The 15,844-nt window shown below is 39.8% G+C and overlaps 1 protein-coding gene across 3 annotated transcripts in view; it reads right to left on the reverse strand.

The window, feature by feature from the left end:
* Positions 1-2,754: 2,754 nt before the first annotated feature.
* The window catches only part of DCLRE1C (DNA cross-link repair 1C), a 40,898-nt gene continuing 27,808 nt past the window's right edge, over positions 2,755-15,844 (reverse strand). For all 3 annotated transcript variants that reach the window (XM_043883303.1, XM_043883302.1, XM_043883304.1), the window contains 3 exons: positions 13,541-13,629; positions 12,934-13,028; positions 2,755-3,801 (listed from right to left, as the gene is read on the reverse strand). In XM_043883303.1, coding sequence (XP_043739238.1) covers positions 2,825-3,801; positions 12,934-13,028; positions 13,541-13,629 — 1,161 coding nt within the window. In that variant the 3' untranslated portion in view covers positions 2,755-2,824. The remainder of the gene's footprint in view (positions 3,802-12,933; positions 13,029-13,540; positions 13,630-15,844) is intronic.

Raw genomic sequence — 15,844 nt, forward strand, 5'->3', positions numbered from 1 at the left:
ACTTAGCATAAGTTAGATGGATGCTTAAATTTTTTGAGCATTATTAGTCACCAGGTACTTAAGCAGTTTTGCTAAGTACTGCCTGGAAGTGCAGAGGCCTTTTAGAATTAGAGCTGATAACCTTTGAGCAAGTCTCAGGCCCTGTGCATGTCCTGTGCTTCTCATGAGTCGAGGACGCCGGTGCTGCCTTCCCTAAACACACTGAAGACATGGGCTCAGACTGCCACGGTTAACGTTAACATCCCCACAGTCGGAAACTACACTTGACTGCTTTTAACATACTTGACCAACTTCAGGCAGACGTGTTTTTTTTTTTTTTTAATCAGTTTCTACTGTTAAACAAACTGCGAAGTCCTGGATTCCTCTCTAAGGAAATGTGGCTAGCCACGGGTTTCTTTTGTGATAATAAAGCTTGGCATTTTGAAACTTTTTTCACTTATTTTATACATCACAGTTCTTGAAGTAAAACTCAAATAGCCAGTGTAATGAATCCTACCCACTTTTATGCTCTTCTTGAGAGGCTTCAGTGCCCAGTGGTTAAGAGCATGGCCTGGGAGCCCTGAGTGCCTTGTTTGAGTTCTGGCTTCACATCTTACTAATAAACTAACCCCTCTGCCTCAGCCTCCTCCTTTGTGAATGCAGATGGTAAGTGTGCCTACCTCAAAGGGTGCTTGTGAGGAATAAAGAGTGTGTGAAAGAATTAAGCCTTGTTGCAGAGGAAGCGCCATATATCAGTATTAGCTGTAACTATTCTGTACTGTAAAACATTTGGTGATCACTGCAGGGTTTTTGATCAAAGTCTGTTCCAGACTTTGATTTAATAAGTCTAGCACTTATTATGCTAGAATCACATATAAAACAATAAAAATATGGCCGTATGGAATATTAAATTGATGGTGATAATACTGCAAATATATTCAGAAGAATGTTTACAGGCATGTTTTGAACACCCACCTTGGATCATAAGCTCTACTGTTAAGATGACGTCTTAGGGGTCAGTGAATATGTACAAATGGATACAATAGTTACATTTGATTATGTGACTTACGATAATGACGTATAATTAATTTTTAGAGCTAAAAATTAAAAATGAAGTCTCTGGGTTCTTGTAATAGGCCAGTTGTAGTTATGAGAGTTGAACATGTAGTTGCTACTGGTTGTCTCTAGTGACTAGGTAATGGTACTCAGAGGGGAGCTGTGCAAAATAGAATAATATATAATTCTTCCCCAGTCACACTGAGTCTGTAGAGAGTATTTCATCAAAAGCTCAGGGTAGCACCTGAGCTAGAAAAAAGGTTCCATGTCCCCTTAAACCTCTGCATTCTTCAGCTCCTTTGCCGGCAGCTATATTATGATGCTCAGCCCAGTCTCTGTTGATGTACATATTAATAAACTAATTGTTGAGTAATTTAGGACAGAGACACTTGCTGTAAATTATGATTCAACATACTCCTCAAAGAACAGAAAGGAGTAGCACCAGGCGCCCAGCTATCAGCCCTGAGCCTTATCACGTTGGGTTACCCCTCTCTGGTGCCAGTTTCTTAGCTGAAACTTAAAAGTCACTGTCCAGTTTTCCTCCCATGTAAATAGACACGGGCTAATTTATCCTTCTCCCAACACTTGGGAATGGAAAATTCCCTTCTGGACAAGTGAGAGGGCTAGCTTCCTAGGTCCACTTGGTATTGGCTCCCCTAAACACCCAGTTTATTCTCCTCTTCCGTGGATTCTGTTGTATAACCTTAATTAGTCTTGTGGATTCAGTACTTATTTTTGGTTTTTCTACAATGCAGCATGGTAATAATGCATTTTAGTTTCATTGATCTGCAAATTGGTTTTTAGAGACTCCACTTAAGTGAAAGCTCTGCTTTTGCTTTCTTAATACAAAATATCAGCAAACCAAAATGTTTATGAATATCATAAACACTTGCGAATAAGTATATTAAATGCACATACATAACTATGCAAAAACATAACCTACTGGTGAATTTTAAAGAGGTCGAATGCCTTTTAAGTATTTTCTTTAGGTTTTAATTTTACCACTGTCTTCCCCCAACATTCTTAAAGATGATGAAACACCTGAGGTAGGTAAAGGGCTGACTTTCTTCTGTAGCCATCAGTTTACAGTAATAGATGCAAGCTTATTTAAGTTTGAAGTGTGTTTATGACCTGGGATATGACCCATCGGTGAACGTCGTTCTGTGTGAACTTGAAAAGCTTGTATTCTGCTGTGAAGTGTCCTTTCATCAGTTAAATCCAGTTGGTTGAGGGTGCCATTCAGTTCTTCCATATCCTTGCTTATTTTTCTAAACTTATTCTGTTATAGTTGTAATCATGCATTAGTTTGTCTTCTTTGTTTCTGCTTTGTGTATTTAAACGTTGTTAGGCACTTACTCATTTAGGATTCAATTCTGTCTCAGTAACCTGGACCTTTGAACATTAGGGTATAGACACTGCATCTTGAAGTAATGTTTACAGGGTAAAGTTTTCCATTCTTTCACTGGTACACCTACCCAAGTCTTTTGAAGTCAGTTTCCTATAGGCAGTATATAGTTGGTTTACCTTTTTCCCCCTATTCCCTTGTAATTATTGATATGTTTTGGACATGAGTTTGAGCAAACTCTGGGAGGTAGTGAAGGACAGGGAAGCATAGGGTGCTGTAGGCCACTGGGTCGCAGAGAGTCACACACAACTTAGTGACTGGGAAACAATTGATATGTTTGGATTCAGTGCTCCTATGTCATGTTTTCTGTTCTATTTTTCGGTCATCCATTTCCTCTTTACTGCCACCTTTTAGGTAATAGGATCATTTCTAAGTATTCCATTTTTATCTATTATAATTTTGACTGGTATCTGTTAGTATAGATTTTTTAGTGGTTGCTCTAGAATGAAATGAGCCTTTTCTTTTTTCAACCACTATACTCTCCCCTGTTGCCAACTTCTCATATAAATACTGTAAGTGTTCTTGTTTAGGAAGCTCAGCTTCTGGAGTGCAAGGAATTTCAAAATCAGAGGAGCTTTGTGAATCCGCACTGCTGCTAAGAGTCAATGGCCTTTTCTCCTGAAGCATCTGTTTCCCACTGCTTAGAGTGGTGGTTTCTCCAGCACTAGGAACTATATTTACATCTTGATCTCTGCTTTTGAAATCCGAGTAAGTGTCCTTTAGGCAAAGTACATTTTGTTCTGGCTGAGGGGCAGGAATATTCTCTTTGATTCCTGGCCTATAGACCCCTTTGTTCAAGGAAGTAACATCCCCACTGTTTCTGTCCTGGGAAGATAACAGAACAGTGTCCGATTGGCTGTCCCAACCTTGACTTCCTTGTTCCGATATGTGTGTTGACTGAGAGGAGGCCTGGGAAGAAATGTGCGTTGACTCCCCATCAGAATCACTGAAAAGCTTCGGGGACTGGGAGCCCCCCGCCTCTGTGGAAGACGGGAGGTTTTCCAAACAGTCGTCTGTGCCTTCAGCATCTCTTTTAAAGAACACTTCCCACTGCGGTACTTCCCCATCGGCCCTCTGCTGGGGCTGGAGGATGGGACCTGTGTCTCCTTGAGCTGATCCTGGAATTTCTGATTCTTCACTTTCACTGTTGGATTCCTCACAATCTATAAAGTTTGCCCAAAGGAACGTTGGCATACTCTCTGCTTTGAAGCATCCTGTGCTTTCTCTCCATTTTTCAGGCTGGTTTTGAGATATAGCAGGTGTGGGAAATACCTCAGGGTGTAGAGTCTGCTGGCTTGGAACCTTGTGCCTTAAAGGTGCTGGCAGAAGATCATCAAAGAGACCATCGTCATCTTCCTCCTCTGTGAGACAAACAGAACAAGGTGTGTAGGTGACAATGCAGAAGGAACCAATTCATGCTTTTAATTAAAAATCCAGTTTGCAGCACTTAGCTGCATTTTTCAATTCATAGAATTGCAAATAATGGGAACTCACTCTTCTTCCAGAAGTTAAAAGGTCGCTTATTCTTGGGATATTCTGAACAATCTGACCTGACTACCAGCCTTCAGCTTGTCATAAAGCCAGGCAGTGAGTTGAGACTAGAGATCTGCGCTCCCCTCTGATGAGAGTCTTAATCAGTGGTTCTTATCTGGAGAGCTTTTTAAATAAAATAGCTTTCTACATTTCATTTCAGACCTACTGAGTCCCTGAAAGTAGGACTGAATAATCTATTTTTTAAGTTCTACAGTTGATTCTCTACATCAGTTCGGCTTTGAAACCATCTATACTAGGAGAGACATTTGCAAACTCTTTGTGCTCAGCCAGTAGATGTTCAATGCATTGGCTTATTTAATAAAAAGACAATTTTTTTCTAAAGTTTTCCCCCATGAGCATTTTTTGATATCTGTTAATACTTCATGCATGTTACAGGCTAAATGTCTGTATCCTTTCAAAATTCTTAATTTCTAACTCTGTGATGGTATTTGGAGGTGGGACCTTTAGAAGATAATTAGCTCATGGTGGGGAGGGGGAGGAACACATGCGATGGGATTAGAGTGTCTGTGAGGAAAGGAAGCAGATTTCTCACCTTCTCCAGACCCATGCACAAACGAAGGGCCACGTGTGTGCACAGTGAGAAGGTGGTACAAGCCAGGAAGTGGGCCCCCACCAAGACCCAGACCTGCCAGCACCTTGATCGTGCCATCCTAGCAGCCCCCAGAACCGTGAGTAGTCACCCAGTGTCTGCTCATTGCTATGCAGCCTGTGCCAAGTGCACAAGGCCACGAGAGACGTGGAGGGGGCGGGGGGAACAGATCAACTTTAACCAAAATACTGAATAAGCCACATCTGGTGTCATTTTACTGTCTCAAGCATGCTGCACTGGCCTGAAGTGAGCCCTGTCCACTTACATCCTGAAAATGAGGAAGTATTACATAGAGAGTGAATGTTACATGAGTTAAAATGACATGGCATGGAATTAGGGAAGGGGGAACAAATATTTTCCTGCCCTCTAATAGTACCTAAGCTTGAAGAATGAAATGGAATGCTCATGAGACTGCTTACTGGATAGGGTAGCTCACCTATTCTAGTGATGAACCTGGTGTTAAGAAGCAGGTAATTATAAGTTAACTATTTTCCCAGTGACAGGGTGTAGCTTAAAAGTACACTTCTTAAACCTGCTTTAACGGGGTGGGGGGGGGGGGTGGGAGCATAGGAACCATCATCGAGCTTCCTATCTTACCACTGAGGAGACAGGCCTGGAGAAGGTGTGTGACAACGCAAGGGTCAAGAAACCAGACACGCGGGTTGAGGGAGGAAACCCAGCTCTTAAAGTCCAGGGTTCTGTCACAACTGATAATTGTTCAAACAAGCAACTGTTTATCTTCTACTCATCTTCTAAAGGACTTACGGTGACCTAAGATGTCTAGCTGCTGTATCTGTAGTCATCCTAATGTCCAAGTTATGGCTTCATTTTAAGCCAGGGATTAATACACTTGTTACAGCTCCTTCACAATGTGCCAAAGTTACCTTTCTGTGGAATGTGTTTGTATCACTTCTAATGCTGGACAGCTTCATGTTCTTCTGAATCAGTGACTATATCAGTATCATGGTATGTTTCAACTGTAAAAATAATCTGTCAGAACGTTTTCACATTAACTCACCTGTATGTGTCTGAAAAAAAGTAAAATTTCTATGCTATTGGAAGTTTATTTTGACATTCTATGCTATGACTATAAAAATTTGAAATTTCCCTCTCTGAAAATGGGAAGGCATATAACAAAACATAAGAAATTTTAAGTGTTGAAATGCTTAAAACATTTACACAAACTGATAAGACACCTAAAGCCAATAAAAAAGGATGATTGTCATAATTCACAGCTACTTTCCAACCATCATGTACTATTGATCTCTGTGTAAACAGGTATAATCAATTTGGCAATATGTATCAAATACTGTAATTTCTACAATTCAATTTAATCCTATAATAATAATGAGAGCTGTGAAATAGACTTAACAGATAATGTTCATAACAATATTTATAAAACTAAAAAGTTCAGGGAGGAGCCAAGATGGCGGAGGAGTAGGACGGGGAGACCACTTTCTCTCCTACAAATTCATCAAAAGAATAACTGAACACAGAGCAAACTTCGCGAAACAACTTCTGATCGCTAGCTGAGGTCATCAGGCGCCCAGAAAAGCAGCCCATTGTCTTCGAAAGGAGGAAACATTGACTACACCGGAAGGGGCCTGTAGATATCGAGAAGCGTAAGCTGGAACGAGGAGCTATCTGAAACTGAGCCGAACCCACACTGACCGCAACAGCTCCAGAGAAACTCCTAGATATAATTTTACTTTTTTCTCTTTTCTTTTTTTCTTTTTTTTAATTTTTTCTTTTTTATTTTTTCTCTCTTATTTTCCTTTAAAATCCCCTATTACTCCCATTACTCCTTAACTTTCATTTCCATAGACTTTTACGATTTTTTAATTAGGGGGAAAAAATTTTTTTTTTCTTTCTTTCTTTTTTTTTTTTTCTTTTTCTTTCTTTTTTTTCTTTTTTCTTCTTTTTTTTCTTTCCTTTTTCTCTTCTATTTTCTATTTTTCTTTTTCTCTTATTTCTTTTAAAGTCCTCTAGTACTCCTCTACTACTCCTTAATTTTCAATACACTATAACCTTACAAAAAAAAAAGAAGAGAAGCCCTATTTTTAAACCGAAGATTATTCTCTCCCAATCTTGACTCTCTGTTTTCTACCTCAGAACACCTCTATTTCCTCTTTTCCCCTTCTCCTCCCAATCCAATTCTGTGAATCTTTGTAGGTGACTGGGCTACGGAGAACACTCTGGGAACAGACAGCTGCGTAGATCTGTCTCTCTCCTCTTGAGTCCCCCTTTTTCTCCTCCTGCTCATCTCTATCTCCCTCCTCCCTCTCCTCTTCTTCATGTAACTCTGTGAACCTCTCTGGGTGTCCCTAACGGGGGAGAATCTTTTCGCCATTAACCTAGAAGTTTTCTTATCAGGGCTGTATAGTTGGAGAAGTCCTGAGACTACAGGAAGAAGAAAACTGAAATCCAGAGGCAGGAGACTTAAGCCCAAAACCTGAGAACACCAGAAAACTCCTGACTACATGGAACTTTAAGTAATAAGTGACTGTCCAAAAGCCTTCATACCTACACTGAAACCAACCACCACCCAAGAGCCAATAAGTTTTAGAGCAAGACATACCACGCAAATTCTCCAGCAACGCAGGAACATAGCCCTGAACATCAACATACAGGCTGCCCAAGGTCACACCTAACACATAGACCCATCTCAAAACTCATTACTGGGCACTCCATTGCTCTCCAAAGAGAAGAAATCAAGTTCCACGCACCAGAACACTGACGCACGCTTCCCTAACCAGGAAATCTTGACAAGCCAATCGTCTAACCCCACTCACTGGGTTAATCCTCCACAACAAAAAGGAACCACAGACCTCCAGAATACAGAAAGCCCACTCCAGATACAGCAATCTAAACAAGATGAAAAGGCAAAGAAATACCCAACGGGTAAAGGAACATGAAAAATGCCCACCAAGTCAAACAAAAGAGGAGGAGATAGGGAATCTACCTGAAAAAGAATTTAGAATAATGATAATAAAAATGATCCAAAATCTTGAAAACAAAATGGAGTTACAGATAAATAGCCTGGAAACAAAGATTGAAAAGATTCAAGAACTGTTTAATAAAGACCTAGAAGAAATAAAAAAGAGTCAATTAAAAATGAATAATGCAATGAATGAGATCAAAAACACTTTGGAGGGAACCAAGAGTAGAATAACGGAGGCAGAAGATAGGATAAGTGAGGTAGAAGATAAAATGGTGGAAATAAATGAAGCAGAGAGGAAAAAAGAAAAAAGGATCAAAAGAAATGAGGACAACCTCAGGGACCTCTGGGACACTGTGAAACGCCCCAACATTCGAATCATAGGAGTTCCAGAAGAAGAAGACAAAAAGAAAGGCCATGAGAAAATACTCGAGGAGATAATAGCTGAAAACTTCCCTAAAATGGGGAAGGAAATAGCCACCCAAGTCCAAGAAACCCAGAGAGTCCCAAACAGGATAAACCCAAGGCGAAACACCCCAAGACACATATTAATCAAATTAACAAAGATCAAACACAAAGAACAAATATTAAAAGCAGCAAGGGAAAAACAACAAATAACACACAAAGGGATTCCCATAAGGATAACAGCTGATCTATCAATAGAAACCCTCCAGGCCAGAAGGGAATGGCAGGACGTCCTGAAAGTAATGAAAGAGAATAACCTACAACCTAGATTACTGTATCCAGCAAGGATCTCATTCAGATATGAAGGAGAATTCAAAAGCTTTACAGATAAGCAAAAGCTGAGAGAATTCAGCACCACCAAACCAGCTCTTCAACAAATGCTAAAGGATCTTCTCTAGACAGGAAATGCAGAAAGGTTGTATAAACGTGAACCCAAAACAACAAAGTAAATGGCAACGGGACCACACCTATCAATAATTACCCTAAATGTAAATAGGTTGAATACCCCAACCAAAAGACAAAGATTGGCTGAATGGATACAAAAACAAGACCCCCATATATGCTGTCTACAAGAGACCCACCTCAAAACAAGAGACACATACAGACTAAAAGTGAAGGGCTGGAAAAAAATATTTCATGCAAACGGAGACCAAAAGAAAGCAGGAGTCGCAATACTCATATCAGATAAAATAGACTTTCAAATAAAGGATGTGAAAAGAGACAAAGAAGGACACTACATAATGATCAAAGGATCAATCAAAGAAGAAGATATAACAATTATATATGCACCCAACATAGGAGCACCGCAATATGTGTGGCAAACACTAACGAGTATGAAAGAGGAAATTAATAGTACCACAATAATAGTGGGAGACTTTAATGCCCCACTCACAACTATGGATAGATCAACTAAACAGAAAATTAACAAGGAAACACAAACCTTAAATGACACAATGGACCAGCTAGACCTAATTGATATCTATAGGACATTTCACCCCAAAACAATCAACTTCACCTTTTTCTCAAGTGCACACGGAACATTCTCCAGAATAGATCACATCCTAGGCCATAAATCTGGTCTTGGAAAATTCAAAAAAATTGAAATCATTCCAGTCATCTTTTCTGACCACAGTGCAGTAAGATTAGATCTCAATTACAGGGAAAAAATTGTTAAAACTTCAAACATATGGAGGCTAAATAACACGCTTCTGAATAACCAACAAATCATAGAAGAAATCAAAAAAGAAATCAAAATATGTATAGAAATGAATGAAAATGAAAACACAACAACCCAAAACCTATGGGACACTGTAAAAGCAGTGCTAAGGGGAAGGTTCATAGCATTACAGGCTTACATCAAGAAACAAGAAAAAAACCAAATAAATAACCTAACTCTACACCTAAAGCAATTAGAGAAGGAAGAAATGAAGAACCCCAGAGTTAGCAGAAGGAAAGAAATCTTAAAAATCAGGGCAGAAATAAATGCAAAAGAAACTAAAGAGACCATAGCAAAAATCAACAAAGCTAAAAGCTGGTTTTTTGAAAAAATAAACAAAATTGACAAACCATTAGCAAGACTCATTAAGAAACAAAGAGGGAAGAACCAAATTAACAAAATTAGAAATGAAAATGGAGAGATCACAACAGACAACACTGAAATACAAAGGATCATAAGAGACTACTACCAGCAGCTCTACGCCAATAAAATGGACAACTTGGATGAAATGGACAAATTCTTAGAAAAGTATAACTTTCCAAAACTGAACCAGGAAGAAATAGAAGATCTTAACAGACCCATCACAAGCAAGGAAATCGAAACTGTCATCAAAAATCTGCCAGCAAACAAAAGCCCAGGACCAGATGGCTTCACAGCTGAATTCTACCAAAAATTTAGAGAAGAGCTAACACCTACCTTACTCAAACTCTTCCAGAAAATTGCAGATGAAGGTAAGCTTCCAAACTCATTCTATGAGGCCACCATCACCCCAATTCCAAAACCTGACAAAGATGCCACAAAAAAAGAAAACTACAGGCCAATATCACTGATGAACATAGATGCAAAAATCCTTAACAAAATTCTAGCAAACAGAATCCAACAACATATTAAAAAAATCATACACCATGACCAAGTGGGCTTTATCCCAGGAATGCAAGGATTCTTTAATATCCGCAAATCAATCAATGTAATACACCACATTAACAAATTGAAAGATAAAAATCATATGATTATCTCAATAGATGCAGAGAAAGCCTTTGACAAAATTCAACACTCATTTATGATTAAAACTCTCCAAAAAGCAGGAATAGAAGGAACATACCTCAACATAATAAAAGCTATATATGACAAACCCACAGCAAGCATCACCCTCAATGGTGAAAAATTGAAGGCATTTCCCCTAAAGTCAGGAACAAGACAAGGGTGCCCACTCTCACCACTACTATTCAACATAGTGTTGGAAGTTCTGGCCACAGCAATCAGAGCAGAAAAAGAAGTAAAAGGAATCCAGATAGGAAAAGAAGAAGTGAAACTCTCACTGTTTGCAGATGACATGATCCTCTATATAGAAAACCCTAAAGACTCTACCAGAAAATTACTAGAGCTAATCAATGAATATAGTAAAGTTGCAGGATATAAAATTAACACACAGAAATCCCTTGCATTCCTATATACTAACAATGAAAAAACAGAAAGAGAAATTAAGGAAACAATACCATTCACCATTGCAACAAAAAGAATAAAATACTTAGGAGTATATCTACCTAAAGAAACAAAAGACCTATACATAGAAAACTATAAAACACTGATGAAAGAAATCAAAGAGGACACAAACAGATGGAGAAACATACCGTGTTCATGGATTGGAAGAATCAATATTGTCAAAATGGCTATTCTACCCAAAGCAATCTATAGATTCAATGCAATCCCTATCAAGCTACCAACGGTATTTTTCACAGAACTAGACCAAAGAATTTCACAATTTGTATGGAAATACAAAAAACCTCGAATAGCCAAAGTAATCTTGAGAAAGAAGAATGGAACTGGAGGAATCAACCTGCCTGACTTCAGACTCTACTACAAAGCCACAGTCATCAAGACAGTATGGTACTGGCACAAAGACAGAAATATAGATCAATGGAACAGAATAGAAAGCCCAGAGATAAATCCACGAACCTATGGACACCTTATCTTTGACAAAGGAGGCAAGGATATACAATGGAGAAAAGACAATCTCTTTAACAAGTGGTGCTGGGAAAACTGGTCAACCACTTGTAAAAGAATGAAACTAGAACACTTTCTAACACCATACACAAAAATAAACTCAAAATGGATCAAAGATCTAAATTAAGACCAGAAGCTATAAAACTCCTAGAGGAGAACATAGGCAAAACACTCTCCGACATAAATCACAGCAGGATCCTCTATGACCCACCTCCCAGAATATTGGAAATAAAAGCAAAACTAAACAAATGGGACCTAATGAAACTTAAAAGCTTTTGTACTACAAAGGAAACTATAAGTAAGGTGAAAAGACAGCCGTCAGATTGGGAGAAAATAATAGCAAATGAAGAAACAGACAAAGGATTAATCTCAAAAATATACAAGCAACTCCTGCAGCTCAATTCCAGAAAAATAAATGACCCAATCAAAAAATGGGCCAAAGAACTAAACAGACATTTCTCCAAAGAAGACATACAGATGGCTAACAAACACATGAAAAGATGCTCAACATCACTCATTATTAGAGAAATGCAAATCAAAACCACAATGAGGTACCATTACACACCAGTCAGGATGGCTGCTATCCAAAAGTCTACAAGCAATAAATGCTGGAGAGGGTGTGGAGAAAAGGGAACCCTCTTACACTGTTGGTGGGAATGCAAACTAGTACAGCCGCTATGGAAAACAGTGTGGAGATTTCTTAAAAAACTGGAAATAGAACTGCCATATGACCCAGCAATCCCACTTCTGGGCATACACACTGAGGAAACCAGATCTGAAAGAGACACGTGCACCCCAATGTTTATCGCAGCACTGTTTATAATAGCCAGGACATGGAAGCAACCTAGATGCCCATCAGCAGATGAATGGATAAGGAAGCTGTGGTACATATACACCATGGAATATTACTCAGCCATTAAAAAGAATTCATTTGAACCAGTCCTAATGAGATGGATGAAGCTGGAGCCCATTATACAGAGTGAAGTAAGCCAGAAAGATAAAGAACATTACAGCATACTAACACATATATATGGAATTTAGAAAGGTGATAACGATAACCCTATATGCAAAACAGAAAAAGAGACACAGAAATACAGAACAGACTTTTGAACTCTGTGGGAGAAGGTGAGGGTGGGATATTTCAAAAGAACAGCATGTATACTATCTATGGTGAAACAGATCACCAGCCCAGGTGGGATGCATGAGACAAGTGCTCCGGCCTGGTGCGCTGGGAAGACCCAGAGGAATCGGGTGGAGAGGGAGGTGGGAGGGGGGGATCAGGATTGGGAATACATGTAAATCCATGGCTGATTCATATCAATGTATGACAAACCCACTGGAAAAAAAAAAAAAAAACATGGGAAAAAAAAAAAAAAGTTCAGAATAACCTAAGTGTACAATGACAAAGATCAAATATACCATGGCATCCAACAGATGTGTAGAAAGGTGAGAAAATAAAACCTATAATAAGGAAAAGTCAAAATTGACCCGGAAATGATAAAATATGATAGTAAATCCTCATGATCTTGGATTAAGCAATAGTTTTTCTTAGATATGACACCAAAAGCAAAAACTATAAATGGAATTTGATAAATTGGGCTTCATCAACATTTAAATTTTTACACTTCAGAAGACATCACAAAAACAGCTTTCCCCAGACCACAGCACCCTGAAAAACAGCCTTTCAGGGAAACCCATATCCATGACGCCAGGGTCATTCTTCCTACCTGAGTCTAGGTGGATTGTTCTAGCTCTCTTCAGTTTTCCAAGTGGTTTATACTTGGGCTCAGTACTTTGGGAAGATCGGCATAAAGGCTTTAAGCTGAAATAATAAGAGTATTTTACTTTTCTTGTTGGAAAAGCTGCTGGAATATAAGTGTTATAGAGGTTATGAAAACCTGACTATGGGGGGAAAGCCATACCACTACTATTAAAAGCAGAAAAGCACTGTTTAATAATCAGAAATTACTTTCCTGTAACAAAGTGGTAAATACAAGCATTTAAACAACCTAGTAGACCTCCATCTAATTGTAGGACTGGGGAGAGCAAAACTTTTCTCTTTGTTTTTGCACTGCAGAAAAGCAGGTCCCTAGCCTAATAACTAGTAAACTAATAGAGGAACACCTTCTGGCATTCAGGGAATTTCAGTGTCACAACAGCTTCCTTCTGCCAGATTCCCAGAAGCCTTTAGGATTATGTAGAACACACTTGCTTGAAGAAAGCCTATGTGCTCCTAACCAGCCTGTTTCACATCCTTGCTCCCACTTTCAGCCCAAAACTATTCTCTAGGTCCATCCCATTCAACAACATAAATGCCACAGGTAGTCCACTCACATTTCTTTAACTTTATCCATAGTTGTGCCTAATGGGATGACATTTGGATAGACATTCACAGGACAGATGTAGCTCAAGAAATCTTTAATCTGGAAGAAGGAAAACAAAATGCATCAGTTATCTCTCCCATGAAAACCCTGGGTGTTAAAGAAGAGCAAAGCGAGAAGAAGCTGAAATCTCTCAAGACTGTGGCTCCCAACATTGGCTGCACCTGAGGAGTGTCCAGGACCTTTCAAGAAGAGATGCACAAGGTGCAGGCCCTATCCCCAAAGATCCCTAACACTGAGCTGCAGTGGGGCCTGGGAAGCAGTGATTCTGGTCGCCAGTAAGGTGTGAGACTCACTGATGACTGGGATTCAGATATTCTGTCCTTCATACATTAGTTTCCTTACCCGTAGTGACCCATTAGGTCACTCACCCATAGTAAATATCTCTCCTTCCAGGAAGTTGGAATTTAGCTGAGTATTTAATATGCAAAAGGAAACAAGGTCTTCAAACTGCATTCCTTTCCTCTGACATGTAATTGTTAGCAATACACCAAGAGGAACTACATCTTTGAGATTGCCTGATTTGTTCTCAGGATTTATTCTAAACAAGGACAGTGACATGCAAACATGTCCATTCATGAATACCCTCTGCAAAGCTCGGAATGCTAAACAAGAACTTTCACCATTCCTCAAAACATCTTAGCAACCCAGACAGGCTTCTGCTTTGTCACTTACTAGATCTTGGTGAGCTTGTGATCTCAAGTTACCTCATGTCTCTTCGATTCTTCATCTAAGTGTATAAATGACATAATATGTGTGAAGTGCTTAGCCTGGTACCTGCTGCTGCTGCTGCTGCTGCTATGTCGCTTCAGTCGTGTCCAACTCTATGCGACCCCATAGATGGCAGCCCACCAGGCTCCTCTGTCCACGGGATTCTCCAGGCAAGAACACTGGAGTGGGTTGTCATTTCCTTCTCCAATGCATGCATGCATGCTAAGCCGCTTCAGTCGTGTCCGACTCTGTGCGACCCCATAGACAGCAGCCCACCAGGCCCCTCTGTCCACAGGATTCTCCAGGCAAGAATACTGGAGTGGGTTGCCATTTCCATCTCCAAGCCTGGTACCTAGCACATGGTTAAATATTCAATAAAACTATTAGGAGTTGGTCATGACAACACAAAGATTTTTCTTTCTTTCTGCACATGGGGAGACTGAGGCACAAAGTAAGTACTAGCACCCAACTCTTTCAAGTAAAGCACCACAAGAGGTAGGGAACAGCAATTATTAATAACTCTGGATTAAAACAAAACAGGAACCTTAATTAAGCCTAGAGGAAAGACAAAAAGATCCATTCTTCAGCTACTTTTCATAAACAATTTCATTTGCACTTTCAGAGCAGGCATGCAATGAAAAACCATTGTTACCTGTCCACAACCTATATGATTTGTATAATCAATCCAAAGTTGAGGCTGGTAGAAATCTGAGGCTTTTGAAGGGATTAAGAATGAAGCAAGGAAGGTCAGACCTACACACCAGAAACGGTCCAGGGAGACAGACACCCAATGCACTCTCCTGCTTGTCCACAAAGTCACTGCAAACAGTGGACCGCTGTTCCTGGTCGAGTAACTACAGGGTTCTTGTGAGCCTCTAGTCATAGCACCTTGTCAACCAATCAAATACACAATCTTGCTTTATGTGAGCTTCTCTTTAAAGACATCTTACATGATATATATTGTTGGTCCATGGACAGTGAACTCAAGGTCAGGGGCTCTGTAACTCACAAATGAACAAAAATCAAACAGGTGCCTCCTCCACAAGGCACACTGCAGCCTCCTTGCGCTTAGGAACGCTTGACAGCACTTCAGCATTACACCTGGGGGCTCTTTCAAACAACAAAATCACCCCAAAAGCACAAAAATGTGGAAAATGCAGCAGTAAACAGTGAAAAGGACACGTGTTTACAGTCTGTGAGCTAAAACACGAAGGCAGAAGGCCACCATGTGCGACCTGAGTCGGGAGTGTGTGCGTCAGGCGAGCCCAATCCTTTGCTTCCCGGGTGTACATGTGTGCAAAGGACCACAGGGCACCATGCGCACTGATGTAAGGGTCCAGACAAGTGTCAGTGAGCGGGCGGGTTTGTGATGAGGAATCCACGAATGATGAGAATCAATAATACTTGGGTGGGGAAAAGAGGACATAGAAAGCAAACCTGTGATTACCAAAGAGGAAAGGGGGTGGCAGAAGTATAAATTAGGAATTTGAGATCAACAGATACACACTATTATGTATAAAATAGATAAACAAGGACTTGCTGCATA

This window comes from Cervus elaphus, chromosome 23, assembly GCF_910594005.1.
Source record: "Cervus elaphus chromosome 23, mCerEla1.1, whole genome shotgun sequence".
Classification (NCBI taxonomy): domain Eukaryota; kingdom Metazoa; phylum Chordata; class Mammalia; order Artiodactyla; family Cervidae; genus Cervus; species Cervus elaphus.